Here is a 9,772-nt window from a genome sequence, read left to right as displayed (position 1 = left end):
TATATAAATTACAAATATAGGTATAAAATAAAATTTCTTATAATATTGTTAAAAATATATAAGTTTCTGAAATACATGTAAAAAGAATATTTAATATAACGTAAAAGTGGTATAGGTTAGAATAAAATAATGTAAGCAAAAGTGTATCGTATGATTGCATATCTTTTAGGATGCTCGATCAATGGTGCCACTACCTCAAGCTAGCTTGGGATGATTTCTGTCACAGTGAAATCATTAAATATATAATGACATCCAAATTAGGAATTCTTATTTCAAAATTGGTTTTCGATGTTATTATTTTTAAAAGAACCTGTGCATTATGTTACACCTTTTAAACTTCTCATAACAAATCTAACTACCGTACTTTAACGAAATAAAGGTAAAGAGAATGGCTCGGCCAAAGCATAGAGTTAACACGGATATATGCGCTGACTGCGGAGCACTCGGTAAATGTATTCTTTTCTTTTAATGATTTATTTAACATACGATCTTTATTAAATATATTTAATTTCTTACTAATATTGTGTAATCACATGTTAATAAAAAATTGTTTTCAAATTGATTAAAACTAATTACATTTCCTATATACTTTTTCACATGTCTATGTTATATAAGGTAACTAATTTATGTATCAGAAAATTATATTTTATTGATAATTTTTATATAATTACTAAATTTTATAATGTATATTATATTAACTTTGAGAAAAAATTATTGTTATTTGTGATTTTATTCATGTAATTTCTTTCTATTTATTACAATTTAATATATTAATTTATCACTAATGATTCATATTTTATCATAAAAATTACATGGAAATAAATTTTAAAATTGCTTTTAGAACCAGGATGGGCTTCATTGAACAGAGCAATTTTGTTATGTGATGACTGTTGTGGTGTACATCGTAGCCTTGGTCGTCATATATCTCAAATAAAATCACTTCACAAGAGCATTTGGCATGCAAACCTCCTTAATGTTAGTAAAAATAAATACAAATTTAGTCAGAAGGTTTCTAATTTAAAAAATAATGATTATTAACTTATAGATGGTACATACATTGAATGATAATGGAGCAAACAGTATTTGGGAACATTCCCTTTTAGATCCTAGTAATTCAAAAATTAGTAGAAGAAAGCCTCAAGCTAAGGATCCACTACAGTTAGTATAAAATATTTTATAACAAAATATGAGATATAAAATGTTAATAGTGATTAAATTATTTTTATAGCCCAATAAAAGCTGATTTTATTAAATCAAAACATCAACATTTAGCATTCATATTACGTCCAAGTAAAGAAGAATGTTGTAGTGAAGAAGAATTAAGTAGACAGTTGCATAGTAGTGTTCGTACAAGTAATTTAGAAACTTCTTTAAGATTACTTGCACAAGGTGCTAATCCAAGTTATTTTTACAAGGTAGTTTTAAACAAACCATTATTATGCAGTTTAATGGTAGAAACATATCATACAATATTTCATTTTACAGGAAAAGGGTACAACACCTTTACATGTAGCTGCTAGAGCTGGTCAAGCTTTGCAATTAGAGCTTTTAATAGCTAATGGTGGTAATCCTAGCATAATTGATTCAAATGGGCAGACACCTGCTGAAATTGCCAAGTATGTAACTATTAGGTTGGCAACTAAGTGATTGCGGATTTTGTCAATATCACAATGACAAAATCCGCAATCACTTAGTTGCCAATCTAATATATGCATACGCTTATTTTGCATATGAAGAAACATTACTTATATATGATTGTCATATTTTTGTTATTTAGAATGGCAGGACATATGGACTTATCTGACCGCCTAATTGAATGCATGTATGAATTAACAGATAGACTAACATCTTTTATATGTTCACGTAAACCAAACCATAGACTGGACGAGCATATAATTATACCTGAATGTACATTATTATTGGAACAAAGTGATCTGTGTTTAGAAGGAAGGAATAAGTTACAAATGGTAAGTGTACTTTATCAAAGTATAAATGTATTTATTATATGAACCTCCTTCTTTTTAGTTATCGAATCATTTGTTAGAAGAATTGGCAATGGATGTTTATGATGAAGTAGATCGTCGAGAAAATGAGGAAAGTAAGGACATAATTGCATTATATAAATTATTTCCAAAAATGAATAGATTAGCACCTGAAAATAATTCTACATTATTCATAATTTTGAAGTTTTATATGTAGCTTTTTGTAATTTACGAATATATGTATATTCATATATATAACTGATTTTATAGCAATTAAGTATACACAAAACAAACATATTACATTAACCCACGTTTTTTCATATATTATGCTATTAATATGCATGCTTTTTTTATTGCATCATTTTAAAGGAGAGGTGAGTTGAATTTAAGTTTTAATTTTATTTTAATATATGCATGATTTGAATAATAAAATAATTGTTATATATACATATTATATTTTAGTAATTTGATAACTGACAATATTAATTATTTTTTACTTTATGTTCTTGAAATAGTTTGGTTTGCATCTGCAACCTTACCAGAAAAATGTACAGTGCCTTTCCTACCAGTGAATCCACAGCTATCATCAACAAGAAATCAAGGTAGACAAAAACTAGCAAGATTTACACCAAAGGAGTTTGCTACACTTATTATAGATTTTCTCATTGAGGCTCGCAGAAGACATATGCTTGCAAATAATGCACCATTACAAGGTTTGCAAGAAATTGTATAAATTAATTTCTTTAATTTATTCATTGTATCAACATGTGTAGTATTTCTAGATCCAGCTATTTCTATACTTCGTAAAGAGCAACATGGAAAGTATGGATCGCAAATGTCTGATGATGAACCATTGTACGATAGTGTTGCTTCTGATGATGATTATGCATTGACATCATCTGACAATGCAGTGCCTGAATATCCTGCGCAGTTTAAAATGGATAACGAGGTACGTGTTAAATTACTTTAACTTTAATTAATTAAATTAAATTACTTTAACATAAAGTTAAAAAAGTAGTTATAAATACGGAAAGTATGGTATAAGATATAAAAAAGATGGACAATAAGTTACATGCTAAAGATAGATAAAATTATATGGTAACGTATTAAAGGTACCAGCTCTAGTAACGAAAAGAAGAATAAGGAATCGGCTAAGTACATGGCTCTTCTGTAGACAGTGCTATTAGGCAAGTGCACAGGTCTGTTAGTGCATGTGCAGCCTTTGCCAGAGAATGCTATATAGTTCACTAAAATTTATAACATGATCATACTGATTATGTGTTTTGTTTTGTAACAACCATATAACTTCTAAAAGTTCTCTTTTTTTTTTTACTTCTTTGTGGCATAGAAGTGAAATTTCATTGTGTATGTTAAAATGTTATTACAGGAAGCTTTTGCACCATTAGCTAAGGGACTTCCATCTGTCGTTGAAGTTTTAAAAAAACAATTAACTCTCTCCGAATCTACTATCAAGGATCTCCGTGAGCAGATTCGTACTCTGCAGAGTACTGTAGAACAACTGACACATGAAAATAATGAACTGAAGCAAATGATTCATGTAAGATAAATATTTAATATCTTTATAATATATTGCGAATTAAAATCTGATGTACAAAAAATATAGGTAAAAGAATCTACTGATGGAGTTATTAATGGTCATGTTAGTGGAGAACAAGAGCCAGAACTAGAACCAGTGCTTGATATAAAAACATCTCTTAATAGGAGCAATCAACGTCCTGCGTCTATGTATGAAACACGAGAAGGTTTGCGAAAACCAAATTCGTGGTCAACGTCTATTTGTCAGGTAATAATTTGATGAAAATTTCTTTAATTTGTGTTTCTTAATCTTATTGCATAAAATTTGATTGATACAGGCAAAACGAGATTCAGAGACAATATCTCGTAACAACACACAAAGTTTATGGGAATGTGGTGCTCCTAATCTTCCCCCTAGCGAGGAAGTTACTCGAAGAACTGAACAAGTTACAAGAAGAATTCAAGAACTGTGGATGGCCATGCAAGATCCAAAACAACGAGAAGCTTTTGTACCTTGCGCAGAAAGAATTCGTGTTGCTGTTGCTGAACTCACAGCTATATTTCCCCAAGTAAGACGTGCATTTCTTCTTTAAATGTAAACATAAATTTATGTTAAACACATTCAAATTATGTTGTAGAATCCTATTGAGGAAAACATCAGATCTGCTCTGCGACAATTAAATGGTAATACAGGTAGACTTCAAGCAGAATGTTCTGGTCTTCAGAGATGTACTAGTGATATAGAACATATGGACAGATGCCTTCAGCAAGTACGTTCATGTGCTTATGATATTGCCAAAGCAACAAAGCTTCTTGTTACCCAATTTTAAACGTAACAGATCAAAGGCAAAGTATTACAAATTAAATAATTCTTTCATATTTGATGTATATAAATTGTACAGACGTTTAATATCCTAATACTCAAAATCATCACAGATTAATACATTGAATAAGTATTCGTCTTATATTACATAATAATTTGTTGTCTAATATTTTTTTTTATTCTAATGTAAATAAGAAGCAAATTTTAACACATGAATATTCTTATAGTTTGTTAAATCGTATAAAACATGACACGTTTCAAGATTCGATATAATATTTACGTAACTTTTAATGTATGATAAAGACTGAATAGCCATGAACCAATGAATTTTATTAATATGCAATTTTAGTTTCTATACTTGGTTTTACAAATATACTTTTTGCTCATATAAGCTGGCATATAAGAAACAATTATAAATATGAAAAAATTTATTGCATTTGTGTGATTAAAAAAAGTATTAAGTGCAATACCAAAAGATTTAAAGTATCATAAAGTTGTTGTTAAAACCAGGTAAAAATTTTGTGCATTTTTAGTGCCAATAAAAAATTTTATTTTGCGATATCAGTAAATAATTATTTACCATAAAAATGTATAATTAAAAGATCAATTAATAAAAATGTGTTTTTATTGATAACTTATAAGTGATGAAATATTTATAACTAATCCATTTTGTATGTTTAAATATTATATTTTATTATATATATAAAAAACCAGCTTATATTAAAGCATTACAAATAAGTAAGAATTTTGTCGCCAGTAAAAGAAGAAATGTTTTTACTATTATTATTATTATTATTATTATTATTATTATTATTATTATTATTATTATTATTATTATTATATTATATTAATGTGATCAACACATATGTAACAATGAAAGTTTATATTGATAATGTATTAATTATTTTACTTCAGGTATTTTCATTAAGAATTGCTCGTACTGTATTATTGGTATTAAGAATATATGTTTAATAGTTAAATAAAATTTAAATATATTATCGTTGATGCAAACTACATGATATATTTACTGGCAAATATAATTATCAAATTGAAATCGTTTTTAAATACTTTTATTTATCCAAAGACTAATGTTTCATATTTATATTAAAGCTAGTAATTGCTGTGTAATGATAGTTTGAAGTGCATGAATCATCATTATTTCTTATAACATAATCGTTCAAAATGGACAATAAAATTATCTTACATATTGTAAATGTTTCTTTAGACTAACCCTTATTTATATGATAAATGATTGTACTTTACAATATGGGGAGTGTATAGATTATACAACCTATTATAATTTATTTGGTATTATCTTAATTATTTCTTAAATTTTATTCTTTTTTTTATATTTTGCTCTTAATAGAAAAAAATAAGCTTTAATAACAATTATTTTCCAATGTGATATGTATTTTTCATGGAAATGACTAAAACATAAGTTCTCAACTATTACATATGATATTAAAATTGATTATGGTTTTAATAATATTAAACTTTTAATATTAAAGATCATTATAGTCAATTACTGTTACCTTGTGAAGGATAAATAATATCAACATTGTATTAAGAAAAAATTAAATTTTAATGGAAATGAACCTTAAAAAAGTAATTGTCTAGTGAATTTTGTAGGCCAATGATTCACAAGCGTTTTCGCGCTACCTGTTATGAAATCTTCGACGGATGATACAAAAACACGTGTTCTTTACACTTTAGCTGACAAAGTTTTGAGTAATTCAGGTAAATTTAAGAAAGTTTAGGTGGGTAGGTAAAAGAAAGTGAACAGGCGTGAAGCAAGGGTAGTTTTAAGTAAGTCAATCGGTAGAATCGGAAAGTTTATGTGGATGATTGAAGGGAAAGTAGTGAAGCAGGAGAGCGGCCATTTTATGTTAGTATGACGTAGAGGCTGGGTGTAGCTTCGCGTTCAACCGTCCGTGTTCTTTGGAAAAGGCGAGAAAATCTGAATTCTGATGCTGGGGTCGAGGTAAATGCACGTACCACGCACTGAACGTGTGAACCGTAAATTAAGCCGAAGGAAAGTAAGGAAATTAGTTAAATAAGGAAGTACAGGCGTCGTGAAAGAGCGAGCATGAGCGAAGAAAGCAATCCGCGAACGCTCTATGTGGGAAATCTAGACACTTCGGTGTCGGAGGAACTATTGTGCGCACTTTTTTCACAAATAGGTGCAGTTAAAGGATGCAAGATTATACGAGAACCAGGGAACGATCCATATGCATTCGTCGAATTTACGAATCATCAATGCGCGGCTACAGCGCTAGCCGCCATGAACAAGCGATCCTTCCTGAATAAGGAAATGAAGGTTAACTGGGCAACGAGCCCTGGAAATCAGCCGAAGTTGGACACAAGTAATCATCATCACATATTTGTCGGCGACCTGTCGCCAGAAATTGAAACACAAACTTTGAAAGAAGCATTCGCGCCTTTTGGCGAAATTAGCAATTGTAGAATTGTCCGCGATCCACAAACCATGAAAAGTAAAGGATATGCTTTTGTATCATTTGTCAAAAAGTCTGAAGCTGAGGCAGCGATAGCAGCTATGAATGGTCAGTGGCTTGGATCTAGAAGCATCAGGACAAATTGGTCGACTAGAAAACCGCCACCACCAAGATCCGAAAGGCCACGACATTCAAATAATAGTAAACCTAACTATGAAGAGGTATGTTTTAAATTTCAATAGTGATCACCTATTAATTTTCTTACCCTTGTGTCTAATTAAGATATGTGGATATACCTAAACTTTACGTATAGCTCACTTGTTGACAACATAAATAATTTTGTTTATTTTCTAATTTGTGTATATTATCATTAATAGGTATATAACCAAAGTAGTCCAACTAATTGCACAGTATACTGTGGAGGTTTTACAAATGGCATTACAGATGACCTGATAACCAAAACATTTTCTCCCTTTGGTACTATACAAGATATAAGAGTATTTAAGGATAAAGGATATGCATTCATAAAATTTACTACTAAGGAAGCTGCAACACATGCCATAGAATCAACACATAACACAGAAATTAATGGTAGCATTGTTAAATGTTTCTGGGGCAAAGAAAATGGAGATCCTAATAGTGTGGGCCCAAATGCAAATCACCAAGCTCAACAGGTTATTTTAATGCATATATTTTTTATTTTAATGATCCATATGCCTTTTCTTTAACAAATTAAAAAAATAAATATTAAAATATATATTGTCTTTTTTGTTTAATAGGTTACAGCTGGGGCTGGACAATATGCATATGGATATGGCCAGCAAATGAGTTACTGGTATCCTCAAGGATATCCACAAATGCAAGGTCAATTTTTACAGCCTGCTCAATACTATGGTCAATATTATGGACAACAGGCTCAATATATGAATAGCATGCGAATGCCTGCTCCTGGTGCAGGTACATGGCAACCAGCACAAGCGACCGCCGCACCGCCGACTGCAACTGCACCATTGCCACCAGGTCAGCAACCTGCAATGGTAACATATACCATGCCACAATACCCTACGCAATGAAACTGATCATTGATCAACATCAACTAATTGTTACATATGATCCATCTAACCTTGGGGCGTTTGCAAGATTTGTTCTGTCATATACCTATTCCAACTTGTTTATTGGTATTTTGACTGCAGCATCATATGTACAAACTTTCCAGTTGTACTTCGAATGAAGTATTATACAAAAAAAAAGTTCTTAAATTTGGTTGTATCAATATCAATTGGTATTATATTTCAAAAGACTATCGAAAGCTCGAAGTGATATATATATTGAATATATACACTGAGATATTTAAATATACATTTTTCTTGTATGTTTTCCTTGCCAAACAATAGAAATGTATACCATTGTAATGAATACAAATATATCCTGCAATTTTTATCGAAAAAGGAAATATCATAGCAGTCAACCCATCAGTGTAATATAACAATTTTTTCAAGACGATTTTTATGCTGTTGAATGAGGTATATTTCTGAACTCAAAATTGCAGCCCCTTGATGAGCCCTGCATTCGTTGTGCTGCGTAAGGTGTACGTATGTATGCGAACATTGCGTTGTTATATTTTTAATATTTTTGCCACAATCTTTAGTTTATTTCAAATCATTAATGAACAGAGATAAATGTTCATTTATGGTAAACAGAAGGTATGACTTTGAACATAGTATAAGATAGGGATTATAGGTAGACACGGCGCCTGTGATGTAGCTAGATTTGGATGCATGCTTTGACGTGTGCAGGGCCCTTATTAAAGTAAACTATGCGGATTGATAAACGAGTTGTAAACTTTTCTCGTTTTGTGATATTTATCGTCGGTGGTAAATGTACAAAAAACATTCTTATAACAAATTTTAAGAAAATACTTCTGGAAGTGTCAAAAATGAAATATTTTACGCTGAATTTAACTTAATTCAATATACTTTGTTATACTGCTTAGTGACTCCTCTCCATTTGTACAAAGAAATAGCGAATCTTGATGTAATTATTACAATGTAATTTAAGTATAATGGTAATGATAATGGTGAACACTTCCGCTAAGAGTTGGAGTCACTATTGTTCTACCTTTATTGATTTGTATATCAATAGTTGAAATTATGTTCCTTTAAACATGTTGTAAAATATTCAGTTCTTTTCTTGTAATAATTAGTATATCAATTGACAATCACATTTGATGTTATCTGATATTTTGACGTTGTAATTATCACATGGCACGATACATATGCCTTCGTGTCTTCCAATTACTATACAGGTGAAAATTATTGCATAACTTTAATATTTTCAATTTTCAATAAAGTTAGGTTTAATATTTATTTATTATGTTTTTTAAGAATTTATTATTTTCATTCTGATTATTTCTTGAAAACTCATTTTCTAAAATACGTTTCATTAAGTTAATAAATAAACAATAAACAAATTAGAGTGAGTTAGAGTAAAATTTATCGATACTTCGCTTCACCACCGACGATAATAAGCCATAAACCTTTCAAAACCAATTTGTATAAAGTCAGTACTGAATGTAATAACAGAAGAAACATAAAATCGAATATAGCAATGATTGACTGCGATAAGTGATATCGAACTATGGAGAGCCAATTTAAGAAAAAAAACTTGTCTATGGATTAATAATAATCAGTGAACCGATGGAAGACATAAAAAAAAATGTTATATAAAAAGTAATTTAGGTACAGTAGGGTGCGAAGCCCTCGAAGATGCTTAGGATAATGTTATCTTATAATAAAAACAAATTGTCCTTTGAATGAAAAAAAAGGAATAAATATTTAAAATACACAATATTTTGTATTATTTCATAGCCCACGTTATTATAAAATATAAAGTTATGAAATAATAACAAAAGTGACTTTTTAAATTTATAAGAAACGTAGTACCTTCGTTTATAACTGGTTAAATGTAAAAATAATATA

The 9,772-nt window shown here is 29.7% G+C and overlaps 2 protein-coding genes across 2 annotated transcripts; both read left to right on the top strand.

Annotated features, from left to right (window-relative positions):
- The first annotated feature begins 100 nt into the window (after window positions 1–100).
- LOC100651126 (ARF GTPase-activating protein GIT1) lies at window positions 101–6,377 on the top strand. Its single transcript, XM_020863211.2, has 13 exons — window positions 101–446; window positions 842–975; window positions 1,046–1,158; window positions 1,229–1,415; window positions 1,486–1,616; window positions 1,778–1,967; window positions 2,026–2,098; window positions 2,498–2,695; window positions 2,765–2,931; window positions 3,370–3,540; window positions 3,607–3,786; window positions 3,857–4,087; window positions 4,157–6,377. Exons 1-13 carry the CDS (start codon window positions 389–391, stop codon window positions 4,346–4,348), a joined length of 2,025 nt encoding a protein of 674 aa, XP_020718870.2. The 5' UTR covers window positions 101–388; the 3' UTR covers window positions 4,349–6,377.
- On the top strand, window positions 6,083–9,641 carry LOC100643482 (nucleolysin TIAR). Its single transcript, XM_003395452.4, has 3 exons — window positions 6,083–7,015; window positions 7,172–7,468; window positions 7,574–9,641. The coding sequence occupies exons 1-3, from the start codon at window positions 6,428–6,430 to the stop codon at window positions 7,865–7,867; spliced, it is 1,179 nt and encodes a 392-aa protein (XP_003395500.1). The 5' UTR covers window positions 6,083–6,427; the 3' UTR covers window positions 7,868–9,641.
- The last annotated feature ends 131 nt before the right edge of the window (window positions 9,642–9,772 follow it).

This window comes from Bombus terrestris, chromosome 5 (genome assembly GCF_910591885.1).
Source record: "Bombus terrestris chromosome 5, iyBomTerr1.2, whole genome shotgun sequence".
Lineage (NCBI taxonomy): Eukaryota > Metazoa > Arthropoda > Insecta > Hymenoptera > Apidae > Bombus > Bombus terrestris.
The sequence above is the reverse complement of the archived record's forward strand: the minus strand, read 5'-3'. Positions and strand labels throughout refer to the sequence as shown.

What these genes read in the sequence shown, in the direction of transcription:
- LOC100651126 (XM_020863211.2), top strand. Translation starts at nt 389, where the DNA reads ATGGCTCGGCCAAAGCATAGAGTTAACACGGATATATGCGCTGACTGC. An exon ending in CAAGCTAAGGATCCACTACA is followed by an intron (nt 1,159 to 1,228) that starts GTTAGTATAAAA and finishes TTATTTTTATAG; the next exon opens with CCCAATAAAAGCTGATTTTA. An exon ending in AACTGAAGCAAATGATTCAT is followed by an intron (nt 3,541 to 3,606) that starts GTAAGATAAATA and finishes CAAAAAATATAG; the next exon opens with GTAAAAGAATCTACTGATGG.
- LOC100643482 (XM_003395452.4), top strand. Translation starts at nt 6,428, where the DNA reads ATGAGCGAAGAAAGCAATCCGCGAACGCTCTATGTGGGAAATCTAGAC. An exon ending in GTAAACCTAACTATGAAGAG is followed by an intron (nt 7,016 to 7,171) that starts GTATGTTTTAAA and finishes TATCATTAATAG; the next exon opens with GTATATAACCAAAGTAGTCC. An exon ending in CAAATCACCAAGCTCAACAG is followed by an intron (nt 7,469 to 7,573) that starts GTTATTTTAATG and finishes TTTGTTTAATAG; the next exon opens with GTTACAGCTGGGGCTGGACA.